Consider the following 24,751-nt stretch of genomic DNA (forward strand, 5'->3'; position numbering starts at 1 on the left):
CTTCAAGTTATTTGTGGTAATCGTATTGATTAGTATCTTTTGGTCGCCACTAGATCAAAAAATATGAGTAAAATTTTAGAATCTACTTTTTAAGGCATCAATGTCTCTCTATTTCCCATAGCATGATAAATGGATTGTAATTTTGGAAATTGATGCCAATCTCTTAAAAAGGGCTTAAATTCATTTGGAATTAAATTAATTACAGGAAAATAATTTTTCAATCTTCTTCAAATTCAGCTAGATATACACGTTTTGATACATATCTATTAATCCATATATGCCATCGATATGATTGGTATTATTTTTACTTAACATGTTTGAATTTATTTGTCTGTATATTGAATATTTTGATATTTAGTCATAGTTTTCTCAAACTTTCTCAAATGTCTTCTTCAAGGTATTTCTGATAATCTTATTGATTAGTATCTTTTGGTCACCACTAGATCATGAAAAATGAGGAAAATTTTAGAATCCACTTTTTAAGGCATCAATGTCTCCCTATTCCCCATAGCTTGATAAAAGGGTAGTCATTTTAATAACTGATGCCAATCTCTTAAAAAGGGCTTCAATTTATTTGAAATTAAAATAATTCCAATCGTTAAATTCCGATGTGTAATAAAAGCTTGGTATCTGCTTCTTCGTGATCGTTGACCAAAGAAGGCTGGCCCGGTACGCAAAGCTGAAATTGATGCAGTGACACTCAGAATCGTGGCCGATAAAAATTTTCATATTTCCTGCAGGACGAGGAGGTTGATAATTCGGAGCAAACAAAATTAAACATTCCACGAGAGCCTCCTTATTCATGCCGGAAAACAAAAACTTTTTAAACTGTTTCGGCGTTTTTTGTTCTAATTCTATTATTTTGATGATTTCGCTTTCATTCGATGATCGGGGACACCTTTCAGAAATTTTTATGCTAGTATCTGGATAGGTGTCACACACAAAGTCAACCCTGTTACAATTGTAAGACTTTGCCATATTAATTATTCTGTCGAAAATCAAATTCAAGAGTGTTCCAAAAGTTTCCGGAATATTATTCAACGATTGCAGTAAAGCCATACCATCTATTACGAGAGCTGCATTCAATGGATATGATCTGACTAATACTTCTGGCACACTATTTTCCAATTCGTGCAAAAGCCTAGCTTTATTAGTTCTCGTCGGCGTTCCGTTTGGTGAACCAATAGATGCTGGGATAGCAGTTAATGGATGTTCTAGCATTTCTTGGAGTTCTATATTTTTCGTTTTCCCAACAAGTAGAAACCTATAGAAATTATCTTCTGATTTTTTAGAGAAGTGTGGTACTTTTTCGTTAATTTTGGCGCTACCTAAAGCAAATGTTCTTGATTTTCGTTGGAGTAAATATACTTACAGTTGAAATAGCAAGAATTCGGTTTCGGCAAAATAAATCTGCGTTGCTTTTCCCCATCGGGAACAATCGTGTGTTTTTGTAGTTGGAATTCGGTCAATGCAGTGTCATGCTCTAGCACAGCGTTTCCCAAACTGTATTCCGCGGAACACTAGTGTTCCGCGAGCATCTTCGAAGTGTTCCGTGGAAAAGGAATCAAAAAAACGTCTTAAATAGTCGCCATGGAGATCTATGGCAGGGCTTCCCAAACTAGTACTAATTCCAGTCGGATACAGTACCGATATCGATGATACGATACCTTCTGGATCAGTTCGCATCAGATCATGCTGGCCTGCATGGAGTTTATCTTGGAAAACTGGTCGAAGCTGAAAATAACATGAACATTCGAACGTCAGATGTAACGTACTGTATATTTGATTCCATAAAAAGACTGCTTACACAAAGCTCATGGATTTTGATTTAAACTAAAGTTCGAACGCCGGGGCTTGGAATGCTCTTGCCATATTTTACTTCGTTTGTTGTTGTTTACTTTTACGCTGCTTTTATTATTGTTGTTTATCGTCCAGTCGACAACGACTGAACTAGTTGATTGCGTTCGTGATCACATTGATTATCGCATTTTGTGCACCGCTTGTTTGTTTGTTTGTTGTATTCTACACTTCTCCGTTATTTTCTTGTACAGTACAGTTGTATAGTAGAAACTGCAGTCTATGTTCAAACTCACATCCACACGAAGTGTTTACGCCCGAATAATATTTCAATTGTAAGTCAGGCTATTATATATATGGGGGATCATGGGACGTTATCCCTTTGAAGCAGCAATTACCGGTATGTGAACTATTTGGTTTATATAATTTTGTTTTTATTCATTGCCTTCTTACTTCTAATTACAATATATAGCGCAGAACTTATATCATCAAATATTGTGTGATATACCGGTAAGTGATATCTATACCAGTGTTCTTCAACCTTTTTTATCGAAGTATACCTTTTACAGTTTTTCAAGAACTTTGTATACCTTACAAATACCAATGTTTATTTAAGGCTCAAATAAACAATAAATTTTAAATTAAATTTAATCACATATTGTACTGCAATATCATCATGCAATCTAATAGGCTAATGACCGCAAGTTATAAATTTGACTGACTGCCTTAGCGTCGATGGGAATAATGTTCGACGTAAATCAAACAAAGTGCATGGCATCCGAAATCACCAACCCAGACACATGCCCATATTATCTATATAATTTGTGGTGTAACAACGTGTCGGTTCGGTTCTTAGAATTAATAACATTTTACATTTCATGTGCGCCACGTTTGCATTGTTGTATCCAATTGAATATTTTATAGGCTGTACACCCTTCGTATACCCTTTATCAGCTGTATACCCAACTTATGGTCTGGTATACACTTGGGTATACCGTATACCCGGTTGAAGAGCACTGATCTATACTATGATTTTGTTATTTAGCTCAAATGGTATAAGTTAACATTATAGGGAAAATACAAATAATATCTGACCAATGAAAGAAACCACTAACTAAATCGATGTAAGCTATTCAACATATTGTGATCATTTTTTTTTAATATGTTTTTATATTTTTTTTCTAGCACTTATTTATTATATCATATGGAAAGTCTCATTCTACTGTTCTAGATAATGCTCCCTGGGTGTGTGCTTTTATGTTGGTTTGATCATATCAAGGTTGCAAGTCATCATCATTGATATAAAATATTTAAATATTACCTTCTTGTTGTTCAGGTTATTTTTCGCTTTCAGAAACCTAATTTTTGACACAGTTTAACTCTCTAATTGAAGACAAGAAGGGACATTTTTGTGAAGGATCAGCAGCACCTCAATCAAACTATGTTTCTTGATGTTTTAGAAGTGAGTTTTTCCAGCGTGGAAAGAATTATTAAAATACTAGGCTACTACTTAATTACTGCAGACAATGAGTTGGTTTACCGGTATAAATATTTGCACAAATACTAAATTATAATGGAGGTTATCTTATTCTAGATGTTGGAATAATATACCAATTCTGGGCATGAACAAGCTCTGTTGTGGAATTTGTTCCCCTGGCTGAGTTGACTTAATTTTTTAAGTTGACTTGTGACAGTAGAGCACAGTTCTCCAAAGGCCAATTTCTATGTTCTGACATTTGTTTCATTAATACAAAGACTCCATCTGTCTCTAAAAGGAGGGCTTCTGGCATGACGCAGACGTGCCAGATTGTGCCAAGCATATCTCAATAGTTATCTGAATTTGATGCGACCATCACATGGCCAAAAGTGCAATTTCTGGCTTAAAACTCTCGAATGCTATGGTTAAAATTTGTTCCTCCAGTCAATCGGACTATTTTTTCTGATGAATCTGATGGTGACGTTTTTAGATTGCACTTCATTTTTGTTTGTTTATGCGTTGATTCATTCATGTTGATATGGAGGGCAGACTGTCTCATTAATGGAGTGGGAGTGGTGACTCCTCTGCGGCCCATGGGCCGGGGCCACGGCCCATCGAATTGGGCCTTGGCCCATCAGGCTATGGGCCGCGGCCCATCAAAGGGTGTAAAGAAACTATTCACTTGGCTAACACAGACAGTCCCCGAACTCATAATAGAACTATAATGTAAAAAATCTGAATTTTTTTTGTCCATACCCTAACCTGGTACACATACTACAGGAGTATATTTTTTTGGTTCGAATATTGACAATTTGGTAAAAATTGAAAATTTTGTTGAGATAATTGAATTTTTCCTGATGGGGCCGCGGCCCATCAAGCTATGGGCCACGGCCCATGTGGCCCAATTAGATGGGCCGTGGCCCCGGCCCATGGGCCGTAGAGGAGTCACCACTCCTGTAGCATTAATGAGGAGTTTGCACTTACTGTTAATAAAGATGTTTTTCAGTGTAGGACTGCTATTCTTGGAATCTGAGAACTGTGCCAACAACTGGACACTAGAGAACAACTGTCTAGTCAGACTAGTGGCATCTCTGTCTTAACTTTTCAGTGGTCTTTACAATACTTTTTTATACTCTTTTCACTTGTAATTGAGGGCCTTGGACCCTAGTTTGAACAAACAAAAAGCATAATTTTATGCCTATCAGTTGTCTTTCAGATTCACTATTTTCGTTGATTCTTTTAAAATGACATGAATGGTTAATAGAAAAATTATTTGAATCATGAGAAAAAAAAAACAACTTCTCATTAAGTTTCCAGTCTTATTAAAAAAATAAGTCATCATTTCCAAAGTTTTAGTGCTAGGAAATGGGATTAGAATTCTGGCCCCAGATGTTTAGAATTCTGGCCCCAGATGTTTAGATGACTTTTTTTCGCCTCATTAAAATAAGGCTATCACATCATTTTCTGAGTCTCTGTCGATGAGAGTCTTGTTAGATGGAGTATAGCTTTCTTCTTTATTGTACTTGCCATATTGAGTCAAGAGGTATTTTTTATTTTTAAGTGAGCAGAAGAATTCCCCAAATTTTTGAAATCAAATATACAAGATAATAACGCTAGATTAAGGCAAGGGCAACTTTGGTTCTAATTGTAAATATCATTTTTCAGAATTTAGATTCTTGACGCTGATAGATATGGAGATTTCATCATCATCCTGATATCTGAGATATGAATGTTGATAACTTCAACAATTTTCAGGTAGATATGGTCTGACTTTTGTGATTTTTACCAGATTTTTCATTATGTAAGGTCAGTTTTCCACAACCTTGAGTTGGTTGGACTTGACAGCTGTTATCCCAAGCCCAGTCAAAGTTTTTTAGAGGTAAATGTTTGATTTATGATTCATGACTTTTATCAAAAGAATGTTCATACCCCAAAATTGGATGTGTATAAATGGAAGCTTCAGGTCTCTAGTATGGTTTTATAATGGTTTTAGTACGCATTTATCCTGCAATATATTGATAAGTATAATTACTGATAATATAAATATTGATAGGCATGTTCCCAACAGTCAAGAGTACTGAAAAAACGGCGCTCCGGAAGTGTGTGTACCAGATATGGAGGTAACTAATTTTTTTCGCCACATCAAGTTGTAAAGGGACGGAAGCATATGGGCTGGTGGGGGTATATTCACGGGCTAACACAGACAGTCCCCGAACTCGTAATAAAACTAAAATAAGGAAAATCTGATTAAAGTTATGGCCTAACCCCAACCTGGTACAAACACTACGGGAGTAGCGAAAAACAGCAAAGATATTGTGTCATGTTCTCCAGAGCTTGGGTTTGGTGCGCGAATTTCATAGACATAGCTAAAATATAATTAGCAGGGCGACAAACAAAATTTCCTGTTAACTCTTCAAGCAGGATGTGTATTGTTATGATTTAATATACCTAGGTACATGTTCACATGCATGGGTCAAACTTTCAAAGCTGGAAACTCATTTCCATACTTGCCTGTCTGTAAAATTAAATTTATGGCGGTTCACAACATATTCAAATAAAGAGTTACAGAAGTTTATACTTTTTCTCCATTCTCTCAAACTTCTATAAAGAAACCAGTTTCTCCTATATAAATTCTGTATGCAATCTCTCTACAATAAAATATTCCATGTTTTATTTGCTCTATGCAGATGAACAATTGGGTAAATTGGTTGCTCAAAGATTAGATGATTGTTAGTTCATAGATGCATCTTGATTATCTTGAGAGTGACAAAGCATTGAATACCAGATTATTAAAATATGGAAATACGCTCTTTTTAACATTATATAGTCGCCATCACAGTAAGCTCAATATACCTATATCTTACCTATAATGCTATAATATATATTATATTTGTCATATTTTATTTCATATTTCAGTCACGGCACCTCCTGCCCAAACAGTAATTGTAACAACTGAGACCCAGAAGACAAAAGATCAGCCAGCAAAAATGTGGAGAGAATACAGGTACGGTAATTATTTAGTTCATAGCTCAGGGTGGTCCAAGGTTAACGGCCTCGCGGGCCACACTATTATTTTTGTATTGTTCGCGGGCAACAATAATTCCAAGAATAGGGAACATTGCAATACAAGACAAAAACTTTTATTGTCCAAATACATTGATCATTATTTGTAATTTATCAAGCTAAAACATGCCAAAACTACCAAAAAACTCACTAAAGCGTGCAAAATCGTACTATATTTAGTGTAAGATTTCAAACTCTTCATAATGGAGCAAATGTCATTTTAGATTGTCATGACACAATTTATAAACATATTGAGCAAGTATTGTGGTATTTTCCCTCCCATATTCATTCAAACATCTGCTCAAATTGGTCAGCTTTCTTTCTCATGTTCACAAAATAACTGCAGATTGTTTGATTACTGAATTTTATCAAATTTGAGAGGGTAATTAGTATTGTGACTTTATTTTTCTTTGCTGGTCTTAAAGGTGTTGTATACTCGATGGCAGAGCAATCCGTCTTTCACAACTTCTGTCATTTCTATATTACTAAAAAACTTTAATGTTGAAACTTTCTGATTGTTGAAGTGACTCACGAATGGCTATCCCAGGGCCTCACATTGTATAAATCCGGTCCTGTTGGTACAGGACCAGTGTCCGCATATAATTGTTATCGGTACATCTTGTGTGGTGCACGAAATATTTCTCTTGTAGCACAGCACTCTATCGTTGCAACATTAGCAAATAATTATTTTGCACAGTTGATAAAACACTAGGACATGCTGGTCAACATATTCCATTTCCAAACAAATCCTTTATTAGAAAGTCCATACAAATAAAAATCAGTCGCTCGCATTCTATAAGAATATAAAAGAATGAAAAATAGTACAAACATTCTATATTCGATAACTTTTATTTGCTAAAGCTCCACAGTAATTTTCAAATTTGTCCACCCTGCATAGTAAGAATGTGCAACTCACTGTTGATCAAATCAACTAGGGAAAGCAAATTCAAATCCTGTGGTGGTTCGCAACTTTTAATTAGGTAAAGTTCCCATAAACCGAGCGCATGTATCAGAATAAATTTCCTACTTAGGTATCTCATACTACTAAGTGAAAAAAAAGTTGTGGTTTGACCTATGATTAAATCATTCAATCACAATCACTTTACCAATACAGGTGATGATCAACATAAGTTTATTCTTCGAGGACATTCCATAAACTAATATACAGGGTTTAGGCCCTGTTGGGGGGAACCTGTCACAAATTTTTACAGAATTGAAATCACACAATCTTTTTGATTACCATTTCAACAAAAAGTTATGTTTGCCAAGGATCAAGGTTTTGTGAGAAAGAATATTACTTTGGATAACAAAAACAACTTCAATGAGTTGATATAACCAAAGTCAAAGCAGCAAACGATGTCATTTTTTTTTAAAAGTGAGGGTATTTTGCTTGCAAACTTTACCCCTAGGTGAATTCATAACCACTAATATAGTAAAATAATGATCATTTTTATTTACCACTGCAAAACAAAATCAAAACTGTTTGCATTGAAATCATAATATTGTTATCTGATTTCTGAAATTCACCACAAAGCATATTTGAAGTAAGAGTTGAAAAGCATATTTCTTTGCTCAATATTATAGGCAGACCAAATTTTAGAAGTCTAATAAAATATTGCATTAAAATATTGCTAGCAATGATATACTCATACTCATTGGTATTAAATCCCACTGGTTATTTTGTTCATACGCTTGGAACTGTAAAAATGAAAACAACTTACTTATACAAAGAGTATTTGAACCAATTCCTGAACTACTAGGAATTGAAAATTTGTTAATCCTACACTACAGCATACATTTCAAGAATGAATAAAAAAATAGAGAAGCAACGTAAAAAGTAAAGTTTTGATAATTTATTTTCTTAAGATAATATAATGAACTGTTTCATTCTTTGTTCTATAATTTTTTGGCACATTATGACTCATTGATTCCAAGTTGGATTTTTAACTCCCATGCTTGCTCATCTGTCGATCATTTCCTGTAATGTCATTTGACACTTTTTTCCATTGTTTTTGTTGCTTGCATTACATGCTGAAATAATAGATATCAATTAACGTGTTGGTGTCAAAACATTGGTAGTCAACTAGCCAATGAGAACTAAATTTTTATTGTATAGCGCAAAGTTATCACAGGAATATTGGGGTTTCCAAACATATTTTTTCAATATACGGAATGTTTTCCAAACAATCATATTCCTTAACATTCCAGAATATTTTTGAGGGAACATTTGTATACCAGTGTTCACTATTAGCGCACTTTTTTGCGAAAATTGCGAAGCACTTTCGCAACTTTTTTTAGGGACTGCGAAATAGCACTTTTTCCCGATTTTAAAGAGAAATAGCACTTTTTTCCCATTTTGAATAGAATAAAAATTCAAAGTTAACAAATATTTTCGAGTATTAAGTTGGCAAATAAGTAACATACTAGTACTTTTGTAACTCAATTCTGCATATCATAACGATATTTACCGGAGTTCTAACCTATGAGATGCAGACATAGGAGATAAAGCTTTTGCATTAACGGCAAAATTCTTGTTTATGATATGATTATTATGTGAGCACATCATTCGGCTTCTCCCGCAAAAACGCTCCCAGTGTCTTTGAAACCAGATGTTGGAATACTACGCAGTGCGTTTCTTTTAACGAGAGTGGTCATGTGACTACCAATGATATCGATGAATTTAAAATGACTATAAAAGTGTTAGTAAAGTGTTATAGTCACTTTGGATGAATTGTGACCAATATGCACGATTTTCAAATCAGACGAAACTTTTAGCAGCATGTCACAGATTTGCAAAATCACCAAATTCACTAAATACCATTAAGAGCCATTTTATTGTTATCACAATGTTGAAAGCACTGGCATTTTCCGGAATTTTGCGATATTCACACAACTATTTCTCATTGATATGCGAGTACGGGTGGGCAAAATTCAATATTTTTTTTAATCGAATATTTTTAACGAGTACCGAATAACAAATATTTTTGGAACGTCGGTAAAATCGGCAACAAAGCCTTTCTACTGGTTAATTCCGTTGTAATCGCTAATTGTTCTTGTCACCGATCGTTTTGTTGGCGATATCCAGGTTTTGGTAATCTATATTCCCGCCCTCTCTTTTTTTACAAATATGAATTCTTGCGGGTCGGAGGACATCGAAGTTTCATATTTCGGGTTTACCGGTTCGCTCACGTCGGCAACAGCTGTTGAAGACATTGAGGACCCAAATTAACATTTGCATTGGCTTTATTATTACCTATCAAGATTTGTAAATTTACCGTCCCAATTTTATGCGAATGGTAATATTATTGTCGATACCGTGATGCAGATATTTATTAAGACGATAATTAACTTTCTCATGTTTTTCTATGGTGATAAACTTCGCAAATCTGAAATTGTGCCAATCCTGAATGTTGATTTAAAATAGTGATTGAACAATTCGGCAATAAAGGCATTTCTGTGTGATCATAAGACGAGATGACGTTAATGAACAGCACTTCTTCTACACGATATTTTACGTATGCGGCTTAATGCTAAAAAAGATTGGGCTCGAGCAGTGTTCACTATTAGCGCACTTTTTTGCGAAAATTGCGAAGCACTTTCGCAACTTTTTTTAGGGACTGCGAAATAGCACTTTTTTCCGATTTTGAAGAGAAATAGCACTTTTTTCCGATTTTGAATGGAATAAAAATTCAAAGTTAACAAATATTTTCGAGTATTAAGTTGACAAATAAGTAACATACTAGTACTTTTGTAACTCAATTCTGCATATCATAAGGATATTTACCAGAATTCTAACCTATGAGATGCAGACATAGGAGATAAAGCTTATGCATTAACGGCAAAATTCTTGTTTATAAAATGATTATTATACAAGCACACCGATTCCGCTTCTCCCGCATAAACGCTCCTGGCGTCTTTGAAACCAGATGTTGGAATACTACGCAGTGCGTTTCTTTGAAGAGAGTTGTCATGTGACTATCAATGATATCGATGAATTCAAAATGACTATAACAGTGTTAGTAAAGTGTTATAGTCACTTTGGATGAATTGTGACCAAAGTGCACGATTTTCAAATCAGACTAAACTTTTAGCTGCTTGTCACAGATTTGCAAAATCACCAAATTCACAAAATACCATTAAGTGCCATTTTATTGTAATCACAATGTTGAAAGCAGGTGGCATTTTCCGGAATTTTGCGATATTTACACAACTATTTCTCATTGATATGCGAGTGTGGGCAAAATTCAATATTTTTTTGAATCGAATATTTTTAAGGAGTACCGAATAACAAATATTTTTGGAACGTCGGTAAAAAATCGGCAACAAAGCCTTTTTACTGGTTAATTCCGTTGTAATCTAATTGTTCTTGTCACCGATCGTTTTGGCGGCGACATCCAGGTTTTGGTAATCTATATTCCCGCCCTCTCTTTTTTACAAATATGAATTCTTGCGGGTCGGCGCCTCGGCGGACATCGAAGTTTTATATTTCGGGTTTACCCGTTGGTTCACATCGGCAACAGCTGTTGAAGACATTGAGGAATCAAATTAACATTTGCGTTGGCTTTAATACCTACCAATATTTGTGTATTTTCCGTCCCAATTTTATGCGAATGGTAATATTATTGTCGATACGGTGATGCAGATATTTATTAAGACGATAATTAACTTTCTCATGTTTTTCTATGGTGATAAAGTTCGCAAATCCGAAATTGTGCCAATCCTGAATGTGGATTTAAAATAGTGATTGAATAATTCGGCAATAAAGGCATTTCTGCGTGGTCATAAGACGAGATGACGTTAATGAACAGCACCTCTTTTACAGGATATTTTACGTATGCGACTTAATGCTAAAAAGATTGGGCTCGAGTGCTTTTTTTTTGAGTGCTCGAGTGCCTAATAGAGGTCAGGCGCTAATTGTAACTAATTCCCTCAAGTTTCAACGTGTTTTCAACAAAACAATACCCCGGCGATAATTATAGCTAAAATGTTACCGAGCAATTCACAATTTTATTTATGGAATTTGCAAATTCACCAGTTTCTTGACGATTTTGATAATGTCACGCCCTGATTATAAGTGCAAAAAATACTCCCCTTCTTCCGCGGCGGTTTGACGGGTTCCATTCTTCAGAAAGTTCTGACACGGGGATATAGAATACTGAATCCGGAGGGTTGAATCCCTGTCGACTTACTGGCGATTTTCCGTTTTGGAATGGGTTAAACATTCTCTATTTTAAATTAAATGACGTTTCGCGGGTTTCGGGAGTTCTCCCCGAATATGATGTGTACCAGACGTTAGTCAGACGATAGATAAAACATTAGATTAATAATGACGCCCCGTTTTCGAAAATACAAAGTTATATCGCAAAAAATGCGTTTTGATACATTTGGAATGAAACATTATTTACGGTTAATTCAGATCATATTTTACTCTTCATGACACCCGGTATCCGAAAATACAGTTGTATCGCGAAAAATGTGTTTTGTTACATTTAAAATAAAACATTTTTGCGATTAATTTAGATCATATTTTACTTTTCACGACATCCGTTTCCGAATATACAAGGTTATATCGTGAAAATGTGTTTTGTAACATTTAAAATAAAACATTTTTGCGATTAATTTAGATCATATTTTACTTTTCAGGACACTCGTTTTCGAAAATACAAGGTTATATCGCAAAATGTGTTTTGTTACATTTAAAATAAAACATTTTTGCGGTTAATTTAGATCAAATTTTACCTTTCACGGCAACCCGTTTCCGAAAATACAAAGTTATATCACAAAAAATGCGTTTTGTTACATTTATTTTGCATTCACAATAAAATACATATTTTCCCTAATTAAAGTCGTCGATGAATCTGTTCCTGTCGTTCAAGCTCGACACACGTTTGGACGACCAAAAAACCGGTCGACGATAAATTAAAAAGTTGCCACACATTATTTGTATAACGATAATAACTGAAAATTAAGATTTGGTAATAGAAGTGAATTTGTCTCAAGATGGTATTTTACGATTCTTGACCACAGAAAATAAACACGCTGACACGCTTGGTTATGATTGATATCCGTTTAATTTATTTTACACTATTAATAAACGCGCCACACCAAGTGGCCATATAAATTGCAGTCGCATCGGTATGGACTGTATCTTTTTGGCGCTCTCACATTAATAATAATTTTCAACAAAACAATACCCCGACGGTCATTAAAGCTGAATTCGTTACCGAGTAATTCACAATTTTATTCACGGAATTTGCAATTTCAAGATCTCACTTGACGATTTTGATGATGTCATGCCCTAATTATTACTGCTTAAATGCCTCAAAATACAACATATGTAATCATTTTCGACAATACCAAGCGCAACAATTCGTAAACGAGCCATTATAACGAAATTCGCGATTGATTTTACCTCTCTCTTGTTTACAATTTTAACATCCCGCCGGCCATGTATGGTCGAATAAAATGTTCACATATTCGAAACATGACTTGGCCAAGGATGAAAGGGAGAGAAGAGCTAAACTAAAAGAGCTAATAGAAAGTACATACGCGAAGGTATGATATTAATATCGAGAATATTTGTGAGCATATCACAGGACGGAAATATTTTGCACCCCGCTGTTTGTTGGCAGAACAACGATACGCTAAAGTTAATTGATCGAATACAGGAAAGTATTTATTTATCATCTCACTTGCGAACATCGAGGTTTTGGCGGAATTGTACGATCATGTTGTCTTTCTTAAATAATAACTTTTTCAATAAATGTTCATTTTACTTTTGCGTCTTTATTGTATGTCGGGTTTCCATTTATTTTAAATTCGAAACTGTCCGAAATACTCCAACAGGTGTATAAGTACAATAATAATAGTACTTACCAGGGAAGTTTAATACACACGATGTGTTAAGGGCGTCGTAACTCCCGTTTTTTTATTTGATTGTTTTACATTCTGCTTAAAAAACAACGTCGTTTTGCAGTCATCTAAGGTAACTCTCGCGACCAAATCTTTTTCGTTTTGTATGGCATCGTCTTGGCGCAATTTATTGCCGACTAAATTTTAATTGTGTTTTAGAATACCATAAGTTATTTTCTGTTTGTTGGTTTCTAAACTTTACAAACTTGGGTAGCAATTACTATTAATGTGAGATTTGTGCACGATTGAATATCGCGACTGGATGTCCGATATCTGAGAATGCGTACTTCTCTTTCAACATTAATTTTCAGGCTATCAGCGTTCATGTGGTCGATTAAAAATTATTTATTGCCAATATATGATGTTTTTTGCCCGAAATCGCACGCAAACCAAGGCATGTCGACATTTAAGAATTACTGGTCTTTGGGTAAGCTCTGAAATAGTATAATATAAATGTAAATGAAAAACTAGGTCACGCTAGCTCACGAAACGAGAGGATTTTCAAAGTGATCTTATGTAATATTTCGAAGAAAAGAAAGTTTGAAAGGAAAGTAGGTCAACCTATCTCCTAAAAGGGGAGTATCCTGCGTAATATTTCCGAGGGAAGGTAGGTTAACCTATCTTTTACAACAGCGGGTGGCGACTTTCAAAGTGGTTCAAAATCACAAATTAATAATTATCAGATTAGGTTTAGTGATAAATCGAAAAGTTGAATTTCCAGGGCACCTAACCATAATTAGTTGATTGCTATTTATATTTGGGGGGGGGGGGGTAATTATTTTGCACGGGTTTTGTACAAATGATCCACCCTTTAACTAATATGGTTTCCAGCCTGCATGTATCAATCGTTGTCTGTTAGATGGAAGGAGTAACAAATGTGAAAGCCTTTGCTGTTCATGCAAGTAAGCAACTGACACCGCGATACATTGCATGAAAGTTTTGTCCGCGGCAGGTGTTAGCAGATTTCCTTTCGTTGCCGATGAATTCGCTTGTTTTAATTAAACATGCATTCGCTTGAAGGGAACTCGGTTAACGGAAAGGCTTCTCTTTAATTCATAATATTAACCGGAGGAGCACTTTTTCGAGTATCTATGCTGTTTTAAATGGGTTATATGAAAGGCTAGGGCACCTAACTTGTTAAAATCGGCAAAAGCACTTTCGCACTTTTTTTTTCGACTGCGAAGCACTTTCGCACTCATAATTCGCTTAGAGTTAACACTGGGCTCGAGTGCTTTTTTTTCGAGTGCTCGAGTGCCTAATAGAGGTCAGGCGCTAATTATAACTAATTCCCTCAATTTTCAACCTGTTTTCAACAAAACAATACCCAGGCGATAATTATAGCTGAAATGTTACCGAGCAATTCACAATTTTATTTATGGAATTTGCAAATTCACAAGTTTCTTGACGATTTTGATAATGTCACGCCCTAATTATTAGTGCAAAAAATACTCCCCTTCTTCCGCCGTGGTTTGACGGGTTCTTTGTTCCATTCTTCAGAAAGTTCTGACACGGGGGGATATAGAATACTGAATCTGGAGGGTTGAATCCCTGTCGACTTACTGGCGATTTTCCATTTTGGATTGGGTGAAACATTCTCTATTTTAAATTAAATGACGTTTCGCGGGCTAGAGTTCTCCCCGAAAATGATGTGTACCAGACGTTAGTTAGACGATAGATAAAACATTAAAAAATACAAAGTTATATCGCAAAAAATGCGTTTTGATACATTTGGAAAGAAACATTATTTAGGGTTAACTCAGATCATATTTTACTCTTCATGACACCCGGTATCCGAAAATACAGGTGTATCGCGAAAAATGTGTTTTGTTACATTTAAAATAAAACATTTTTGCGATTAATTTAGATCATATTTTAATTTTCAGGACACCCGTTTTCGAAAATACAAGGTTATATCGCAAAATGTGTTTTGTTACATTTAAAATAAAACATTTTTGCGATTAATTTAGATCAAATTTTACCTTTCGAAAATACAAAGTTATATCACAAAAAAATGCGTTTTGTTACATTTATTTTGCATTTCCAATAAAATACATATTTTCCCTAATTAAAGTCGTCGATGAATCTGTTCCTGTCGTTCAAGCTCGACACACGTTTGGACGAGTGTGGGGCGGTTTTTTGGTCGCCGATAAATTTAAAAGTTGCCACACGTTATTTCTATAACGACAATAACTGAAAATTAAGATTTTGCAATAGAAGTGAATTTGTCTCAAGACGGTATTTTACGATTTTTGCCCACAGTAAATAAACACGCTCACAGGCTTGGTTATAATTGATATTCGTTTAATTTATTTTACACTATTAATAAACGCGCCACACCAAGTGCGGCCATATAAATTGCAGTCGCATCGGTATGGACTGTATGTTTTTGGCGCTCTCACATTAATTATAATTTTCAAAAAAAAACAATACCCCGACGGTCATTAATTAAAGCTGAATTCGTTACCGAGTAATTCCCAATTTTATTTACGGAATTTGCAATTTCAAGATCTCACTTGACGATTTTGATGATGTCATGCCCTAATTATTACTGCTTAAATGCCTCAAAATACAACAAATGTAATCATTTTCGACGATAACAGGCGCAACAATTCGTAAACGAGCGTTATAACGAAATTCGCGATTGATTTTACCTCTCTCTTGTTTACAATTTTAACATCTCGCCGGCCATGTATGGCCGAATAAAACGTTCACATATTCGAAACATGACTTGGCCAAGGATGGAAGGGATCACTAAAGAGCTAATAGAAAGTACATACGCGAGGGTATGATATTAATATGGAGAATATTTGTGAGCATATCACAGGACGGAAATATTTTGCACCCAGCTGTTTGTTGGCAGAACAACGATACGCTAAAGTTAATTGATGGAATACAGGGAAGTATTTATTTATCATCTCACTTGCGAACATCGAGGTTTTGGCGTAATTGTACGATCATGTTGTCTTTCTTAAATAATAACTTTTTCAATAAATGTTCATTTTACTTTTGCGTCTTTATTATATGTCGGGTTTTCATTTATTTTAAATTCGAAATTGTCCGAAATACTCCAACAGGTGTATAAGTACAAAATAACTCCCGTTTTTTCAATTTGATTGTTTTACATTCTGCTCAAAAAACAACGTCGTTTTGCAGTCATCTAACATAACTCTCGCGACCAAATCTTTTTTGTTTTGTATGGCATCGTCTTGGCGCAATTTATTGCCGACTGAATTTTAATTGTGTTTTAGGATAAGTTATTTTATGTTTGTTGGTTTCTAAACTTTACAAACTTGGGTAGCAATTACTATTAATGTGAGATTTGTGCATATGAACGATTGAATATCGCGACTGGATGTCCTATATCTGAGAATGCGTACTCTCTTTCAACATTAATTTTCAGGATATCAGTGTTCATGTGGTCGAATAAAAATTATTTATCAAATGAATTGGTATTTCGAGACACTCTCAAAATTATTTGGGATCCACTATCATATCATTCGTTTATTTTTTATATTCATGTTTTTTTCAAGAATCACCCTCGTTATATTTCGTGTACCTTAGCAAAAGAAAACTCGTTGGTGTAATCGTTCCTATTAGTGTAATTGAAATATATGGAAACCTCGCAAGTGGCGTTGTGATGCGAATATTTGATACTAGGTCAGCAGCATTACAAAGAGTGCTATTTATGAATGCTGAAAGTACATGGCATTACTAAACATTTTGCCAATATATGATGTTTTCTGCCCGATTTAAACTAATTCGCATGCAAACCAAGGCATGTGGACATTCAAAAATTACTTGTCTTTGGGTAAGCTCTGAAATAGTATAATATAAATGTAAATGAGAAATTAGGTCACGCTAGCTCAGGAAACGGGAGGATTTTCAAAGTGATCTTGTGTAATATTTCGGAGAAAAAAGTTTGAAAGGAAAGTAGGTCAACCTATCTCCTAAAACAGGGGAGTATCCTGCTTAATATTTCGGAGGGAAGGTAGGTTAACCTATCTTTTAAAACAGCGGGTGGCGACTTTCAAAGTGGTTCAAAATCACAAAATAATAATTATCAGATTAGGTTTAGGGATAAATCGAGAAGTTGAATTTCCAGCGCACGGGCACACCTAACCCTAATCAGTTGATTTGCTATTTATATTTTTGGGGAGGGGGGGGGGAATTATTTTGCACGGGATTTGTACAAATGATCCACCCTGTAACTAATATGGTTTCCAGTCTGCCTGTTCCAATCGTTGTCTGTTAGACGGAAGGAGTAACAAATGTGAAAGCCTTTGCTGTTCACGCGAGTAAGCAATTGACACTGTGATACTTGCATGAAAGTTTTGTCGCGGCAGGTGGTAGCAGATGTCCTTTCGTTGCCGATGAATTCACTTGTTCTAATTAAACATGAATTCGCTAAAAGGGAACTCGTTAAGGAAAGGCTTCTCTTTAATTCATAATATTAACCAGAAGAGCGCTTTTTCGAGTATCTATGCCGTTTTAAATGGGTTATATGAAAGGCTAGGGCACCTAACTTGTTAAAATCGGCAAAAGCACTTTCGCACTTTTTTTTTCGACTGCGAAGCACTTTCGCACTCATAATTTGCTTAGAGTTAACACTGTTGTATACCATTATGAATCATGAAGAGAACTCATTTCTTAAGGCTAGCAACAAAGCTGGACACAGTATGCATCATATTGTCTTTTGTGGAATATATATATTTATATTTATTTTAATCAAGAGTCTATGCAAATTTATATAGGATTATAAATAGGGAGGCATCAATGTCGTGAAAGCCCATAAAATATCATTGTTGCTATTTATTATATCATTTATTACAAAAACACACGATACATGAGGCCATCTGGTAAAAAGTGTGCTACTGTTGTATTCAGAAAACACTTCAATTTGAATATATTAACAATTTGGTCGCAAATCCAAGTTAAAAGAACAGAGTTTGATGATAGTAATATATTTTTTAAGAAAATTGGCTCAATGTAACTAAAGATATAGAAGAAATATAAAATCATATTCAATGTTGCCACTTCAAAACCCAAAACGGGCAAAACACACAAGCTGCTACTTACCATATTATCATGGATGATCATCACATCTTTTCAGATTTTCAAAAAATTTTTCCTCAAAAGTATCTTTAAAAGATTGGTAGTGGGTGGGAGTGTTATCAAAAAGAAATTGCGGGGTCAACTTTCGCCTTTCCTGAGTAATAACTGCTTGAATCCATTGATGTTTCTTTTCTCTATTATCTCCTTGATGATCTGAATAAGAGCAATTTATGAAATTCAAGGAGTGTGACATGATCAGACTGGAGTCTCCCCAACATTGGCTCTCATTTCACATGGTAGCATAAAAGCAGAATTTTGCCTTATAGGCTGATCCAATGAAGCATCCAATTTTATAGTATATGCTTTAAATCAGGGCTACTCAACTATTTTTACTGAAGATCCGCATACAAAACTTTTTTGGGTCCGGTGTTTCCAGAAAATATATTTCGGCATCCTTAAACGCACACTTCCTCGACCGACTCATAATTATTAGCTAATCTAGATTGTTTATTATGGTGTTAAAGTTCTTTTCATATATATTCAAAACTATAAAAATCATTTTATAAAATGAAACTTCAAAAGTGGGGCTAATGATCCAAAATAAAGACGTACAGTGGACGTGGACGTACAGTGTATTACTTATCACATTCCAAAATTATTTCAACATTCGGGTTATAGGTTGTCCAAAATGATTGCCGTTTTACAACTTAAATTTACCGCTCAATTGTTAAAAATAGTTAAATCTGTAAGTATGATTCTACCAAACTAACATGATCTGGTTCTAAACATATAAAATTATTAGCGAATATCAGCATAACTGAACAACAGAGACACAATTTTTCTACCCGTCTCATTGTAGGCCTATATGGAAAACCCCTTTTTGAGTGCTAAAAATAGACATCGTCCTATTTGCCATGTGGACTTATTAGCCGTGAAATACGGTATTTATAGACGTCATTGTTACGATATCCAATAAATTGTCACAAATTGTAAAAACAAGTCATTTATTAGAAAATATTTTCTGGCAAATAATTCTGATAACGATAGTTAAAAGTATCGATCCTTTAGCAGGATGATTTTTTGTTGCGAAAAATAATCCAATCCATGACTGGTACCAGCATTTAAAATGTCATGCCGTATTAATTTAATTCTGTTCAATGTAACTCATGGTTGTTTCGACAATCTGTTGACATAAAATGTGTGGTAAACTGACCGATATTATTAAATATTGATTCCCATTTTTATATTGATAAAATAATGGAAGTATTAATACCAAATACCACGGGTTATTGTGGACATGAAATACGCGGTAAACTGCCCAATTATAAATAATTTCGGATTCGTATTTACAAAATAATAAAACTATTATAATTCTAAAATGCAACGGCGATCTGTGGCCTTAAAATGTGTGGTAAACTGCCCGATTTACCAACATTTGAGTTATGATAATAGAATTAAATTAACACGGTCAGGCATTTTAAATAGTGGTATCGGTCATGGATTCGAATATTTTGCGCAGCACAAAATCATCCTAGTAAAAAGTCCATACTTTTAAATACAAACCAATGGCAACCATTATCCAAATTAGTTCCCAAGAGCGGGATAAAGTATAAATTATTTTTCCGTCTTGTGACAATTTTTCGTAAAATAGGAATCAAAAACTAATTCGGCACAATATCACGGCAATCTGTGGACATAAATTGTGTGGCAAACTCGCGATTAATATTAATTTTTGATTCCTATTTTCGTATTTACAAAATACAACGGCAATCTGTGGACTTAGAATGTGTGGTAAACTACCCAATTATAAATAGTTTTTGATTCCTATTTTCATATTTATAAAATAATAAAAGTATTATTACCATACAACGGCGATCTGCGGACTTAAAATGTGTGGTAAAGTTCCCGAATTTAATTAATTTTTGATTCGTATTTTTGTACTCACGAAAAAGTTGTCACAAGTCGGAAGAATAACTCATACTTTATCCCACTTTTTGGCAAATAATTCGGATAATGGTTGGTATTTAAAAGTATGGGCGTTTTACTAGGATGATTTTGTGTTACGCAAATATTCAAATCCATCATCGATACCACTATTGCCGTATTAATTTAATTCTGTTAACATGACTCGTGGTATATAAAATATATACTGCAATAATCTGCAAATATGAATTGCATGGTAATATATCTAGGTTGTAACTTGTATATAGCAGTTATTCCATTGCGTATTATATGGAAATTCCTACATACATTTAGATAAGCTTCAATTAGTGGATTTTATTTTCGAAGTATTCGAAATTTCATATTCGAAAAAAATAATTTCGAATGTATTTGAAATAGTGAACTATTCGATATTGGTCATCCCTGGACTAATTACTTAATTTTCTGACATATAGGCAGCATATTTTACTGATTAGGCTGGTTGCAAAAAAACTCATTCGATTTTTAGTTTTCTATTGAGCCTATTTTGTTAGCATATATTCCCGCCCAAAAAAGGAAAACCGGTTAACAATTTAGGCTAGCCAAACACATTATTCAACTTTGCTAGTTGCCTCAGCTAGCCTTATTAACACTAGTCAATTCAGTGACATTCATTAGTGATGTAACAATATCTCAAAAGATTTTGCTAGTTATTTGTATTACGAAACAACACCAAATGCGATTTTTTGTTTACCCTCGCGCAAATGCGACGCGGGCCATAGATAATGGAGCGTCGGGCCACATGTGGCCCGCTGGCCTGGGTTTGGACCACCCTGTCATAGCTCATCCATATTCAATCAGGGTCCAAACCACCCCTTTTTAAAATTCTTCTAATGCTGAAGTGGTTACGAAGAATGTGTGTGATTTTCCATAGCTAATTTTTTTATAACAGCTGATCGTTGCCATTCGGATGACCTGATTATTCAATAAAATGCAAAAATCTTCATATAGCTTTCGCAAATTCTCCCAAGTCATATCTCATAGGTATCTATCAGCGCCTACCGTATATATCTTGGGCTACAAAGAAATCGATTATTTGTTTTTTAGGTATTTTGTGAACATCTGCAATAAGATAATAATTTCATTAAAGCCATGAATGCTGCACTCCAACTTTTTGACTGAAACATGAAACTCCATCCTATATATGCCATTCTTAAGTGAAATTCCAGATTGACTTTTTCCAGAATTATTCTATACATAAATATTTATTAGAAAATCTAAAAGTATAGTTTTTTTCGATATGTTCTTTTATTGAAGACGACCCATAGCTGAATTTCTTACTTTCAACTGTAAATAATGTATGTATACAAAAGTCCATATTATATATCTGAATTTATTCAAAGGTGAAATCTTATTTTTATCTCTTTGTTTTCAGCTCAGCTCGTTTCTATCAATCAAATCACATGAATACAAACCAGAGCATTGTGGCTTCACTCAAGCATCAGACAAAGTCTTTAGGTTTGTTTTCTAAATTGCATTTAAAGCAGATGCTAGTTTGGACCGGCGGCCCATTTCCAGAGGGGGTCCGCAATGCTAGATACAAAACTGATTTTACTTTTCCCCCAACAATAAACCTCCCCATTTATTGATTGATAAAGGTATTTCATTGCGTGTTTTCATTATGTTGAGCATGAATTGTTTAAACATAGTTGGATTTGAAATCTACTTATCAAAATACACTATAATACCACTAAGTCAAAAGATAAACGAGGCCACAAGACAGATCGTTCTAAAAACTGCTTTACATGCACGCATATAATATAGCATTTTTGAACACCTGATGATTTAAGAACCAAATCCAATATTTATTTCGAATCTAATCAAATCTTGAATACTTGGAAGATATGTAGTTAGTTGTATCGACTGTTTTATTGTAATGGACCCTCCAGAAACATGAATTAGTGAAAACATGTAGGTAATCTATCACTCGGACAGTTTTCTAAGCGTCAACACACAGTCAAAAACATATTTCACCAATAACGCACTCACACAATAAAAGAATCATATGTTATAATTGCATATTAAAAGTTTGATATGAATAAAAAAGTAGGGATTCATCTTGAACTGAGGCGGACAATAAACCAAGATGACGACGATTTGGATATTTTATTTGAAATGTCCGAACCACTCACCATATTTCAGAAATATGTATGAATATTTTCTTTTCAACTTTACAGTTCTCAACATAAGATTCCAACAAACTCAAAGATGAAAGGTATGTTTGAATATATAAACGTTTTTTGTGCAATTCATTATTTTTCATAATTCGTCTTAATTTTATTTCTATTTAGTTTGTTCTCATATATACCTTCTCTCAAGAAATATGATTTGTTCATATTCAATATGAATTGCTCAATTTTCATTATCAATTATATTAAATAATTTATAATAAGGTGAAATTTTAATGATAATTCCACTCCCCCAAATTTTACAAATAGCAGGAAAAACTTTTAAAGATATGTTCTGGACTAATAAAACTTATTAAACATAGTCTTACAAGCTATCTTTCAGTGCCTTGTTCATAGGAAATGTGTGATACCTTTTGACCTTCTTGAAAATTTTTTAAAAGTCGATTAGTAGCATTGATGGAATTTCCAAATTCCAATTATTCATCTGACACACTTTACAAATACATTTGTATTATCTACATAGGCATTCTTTGTTATAACTGCCTTTGCAAATAAATTTCTGGACAAACCAGTTGATATGGTTTGGTAATCTCTCCCTTCGAATACATGCTGTTGTTGCAAAGGCAATCTAAATAATCTCTCAAATTTGAAAAAACGTTGATACAAACATAACTTGAGGGTTTGGGGGGAGGGTAGCACAGCATCACATTCATGATTAGACATCTACATACGGTAAGTGACACTAAAATCGCATTGAGGATTATGTTGCTGAAAAAATACATGGGACGATTGTTATATATTGTGAACTTGACTGAGGAATAACAATGTTAGTATGTTATAATTGCCAAAATGGTATTTACCTTGTCTACTACTCAAAAAGTCTAATGCTATGTATAACTCTCACATTATATTAAACAGGGTACAAGGGTACAGGATGAGATTATCATTTTGCAAAGACCAGAACGAAAGAAAAGACCAATTTGGAGCAAATGGTTGGGTAGTCCAAAATTTTTAAGCTTTGTATTAGTTTGTATTGAATTATGTCTGTAACGAAATCAGTTATTACTACAAATCCTTCTGTTACATTGAACACAAAAGGCTGTTTGTGTCTTAAATAACTTACACATTTTATGCTGACATAATTGACATATAATTGTTTGTAAATGTCACATGTTTTGTTTTACTTTAACCATATCAGGAAGCAGGTAGATATATATATTTTATGCTGACCCAGAAAAATCTTTAAGGAATCAACCACTCCCTATTTTCCATAGAATTTTAAATGGATAGTCATTTTAATAATTGATGCCAATCTCTTAAAAATGGCTTCAATTTATTTTTTATATCAGCTTAATATCATGAAAATGATTTTTCAATCTTCTTCAAATTTAGCTTGATTTACATGTTTTTATACATATTTATCCAATTATGTCATCGATACGATTATGATTATTTTTACTTAACATGTTTGAATTTATTTGTCTGTAAATTGAATATTTTGATATTAAGTGATATTTTTCTCCAACTTTGGCAAATTTTTTTTCAAGTTATTTGTGATAATCATATTGATTAGTATCTTTTGGTCGCCACTAGTTCAAAAAAGATGAGGAAAATTTTAGAATCCACTTTTTAATGCATCAATGTTTCCCCATTTCCCATAGAATGATAAATGGATAGTCATTTTAAAAACTGATGCCAATCTCTTAAAAAGGGCTTCAATTTATTTGGAATTAACTTAATATCATGAAAATAATTTTTTAATCTTTTTCAAATTCAGCTACATATACACGTTTTTATACATATTTATTAATCAAATTGTGTCATCGATATGAATATGATTATTTTTACTCAACATGTTTGAATTTATTTGTCTGTATATTGAATATTTTGATATTAAGTCATATTTTTCTCAAACTTTCGCAAATCTATTTCTTCAAGTTATTTGTGGTAATCGTATTGATTAGTATCTTTTGGTCGCCACTAGATCGTAAAAGATGAGGAAAATTTTAGAATCCACTTTTTAAGGCATCAATGTCTCCCTATTCCCCATAGCATGATAAATGGGCAGTCATTTTAATAACTGATGCCAATCTCTTAAAAAGGGCTTAAATTTATTTGGAATTAACTTAATATCATGAAAATAATTTTTTAATCTTCTTCAAATTTAGCTAGAAATACACGTTTTTGTACATATTTATTGATCCAATTATGCTATGCCATCGATATAATTATGAATATTTTTACTGAACATGTTTTAATTTACTTGTCTGTATATTGAATATTTTGATATTAAGTCATATTTGAATGAAACTTTTGCAAATTTTTTTCCAAGTTGTTTGTG

At 33.9% G+C, this 24,751-nt stretch overlaps 2 protein-coding genes across 12 annotated transcripts in view; one reads left to right on the top strand and one right to left on the bottom strand.

The window, feature by feature from the left end:
* Positions 1-256: 256 nt before the first annotated feature.
* On the top strand, positions 257-24,173 carry LOC144432088 (uncharacterized). Of its 11 annotated transcripts, none has more exons than XM_078120139.1 (8): positions 268-2,197; positions 3,134-3,259; positions 4,940-5,029; positions 5,328-5,394; positions 6,191-6,278; positions 21,657-21,739; positions 22,459-22,496; positions 23,329-23,939. In XM_078120139.1, the coding sequence occupies exons 3-7, from the start codon at positions 5,000-5,002 to the stop codon at positions 22,491-22,493; spliced, it is 303 nt and encodes a 100-aa protein (XP_077976265.1). In that variant the 5' UTR covers positions 268-2,197; positions 3,134-3,259; positions 4,940-4,999; the 3' UTR covers positions 22,494-22,496; positions 23,329-23,939. The 11 variants fall into 11 exon arrangements, 8 of the variants coding, with proteins under 8 accessions (XP_077976271.1, XP_077976270.1, XP_077976265.1 ...); XM_078120142.1 differs by having other exon boundaries at positions 3,152-3,259; XM_078120140.1 differs by having other exon boundaries at positions 2,179-2,307.
* LOC144432087 (uncharacterized) overlaps positions 6,325-24,751 on the bottom strand; it is a 49,811-nt gene continuing 31,384 nt past the window's right edge. The window contains exons 2-3 of the mRNA XM_078120138.1: positions 18,326-18,514; positions 6,325-8,368 (exon numbers count right to left, since the gene is read on the bottom strand). Of these exons, the coding sequence (XP_077976264.1) occupies positions 18,333-18,514 (182 nt within the window). The 3' untranslated portion in view covers positions 6,325-8,368; positions 18,326-18,332. The remainder of the gene's footprint in view (positions 8,369-18,325; positions 18,515-24,751) is intronic.

The sequence above is a fragment of the Styela clava genome, chromosome 14 (genome assembly GCF_964204865.1).
Source record: "Styela clava chromosome 14, kaStyClav1.hap1.2, whole genome shotgun sequence".
NCBI lineage: Eukaryota > Metazoa > Chordata > Ascidiacea > Stolidobranchia > Styelidae > Styela > Styela clava.

Coding starts and splice junctions, on each gene's coding strand:
- LOC144432088 (XM_078120139.1), top strand. CDS start 5,000: ATGAATGTTGATAACTTCAACAATTTTCAG. Junction 5,395..6,190: donor TGTGTGTACCAGATATGGAG/GTAACTAATTTT, acceptor TTCATATTTCAG/TCACGGCACCTCCTGCCCAA. Junction 21,740..22,458: donor GCATCAGACAAAGTCTTTAG/GTTTGTTTTCTA, acceptor TCAACTTTACAG/TTCTCAACATAAGATTCCAA.